The sequence below is a fragment of the Penaeus monodon genome, chromosome 34 (genome assembly GCF_015228065.2).
Source record: "Penaeus monodon isolate SGIC_2016 chromosome 34, NSTDA_Pmon_1, whole genome shotgun sequence".
NCBI classification, from domain to species: domain Eukaryota; kingdom Metazoa; phylum Arthropoda; class Malacostraca; order Decapoda; family Penaeidae; genus Penaeus; species Penaeus monodon.
This window is the reverse complement of record NC_051419.1, coordinates 30,778,869-30,779,107: the sequence shown is the minus strand read 5'-3', so window position 1 is coordinate 30,779,107 and position 239 is coordinate 30,778,869. Positions and strand designations below refer to the sequence as shown.

Below are 239 nucleotides of genomic sequence, written 5' to 3'. Positions count from 1 at the left end.
TCCTCCCTCCACCACAAACCATCACACAAGGCATCCCTCAACCACCCCCTCCACAACCACAACCAACGAGCGAGGGTCCACCCACCTTTGAGCATGGGGCAGATTCTCCTCCACACGGTAAGGCAGCCGTTGCGATGGTACTGACCGAGGGCGAGCTCCATGAAGAACAGGGGTAGGCCGCCGAAGACGAGCATGATGCAGTAGGGGACGAGGAACGCTCCTGCAGAAGGGGACGAAGG

At 60.3% G+C, this 239-nt stretch overlaps 1 protein-coding gene across 1 annotated transcript in view; it reads right to left on the bottom strand.

The window, feature by feature from the left end:
• The window catches only part of LOC119594881 (sodium-dependent serotonin transporter-like), a gene marked incomplete at its 5' end in the record, with an annotated part of 19,398 nt that overhangs the window by 13,307 nt on the left and 5,852 nt on the right, over positions 1–239 (bottom strand). Inside the window, one exon of the mRNA XM_037943956.1 lies at positions 86–220. Coding sequence (XP_037799884.1) covers positions 86–220 — 135 coding nt within the window. The remainder of the gene's footprint in view (positions 1–85; positions 221–239) is intronic.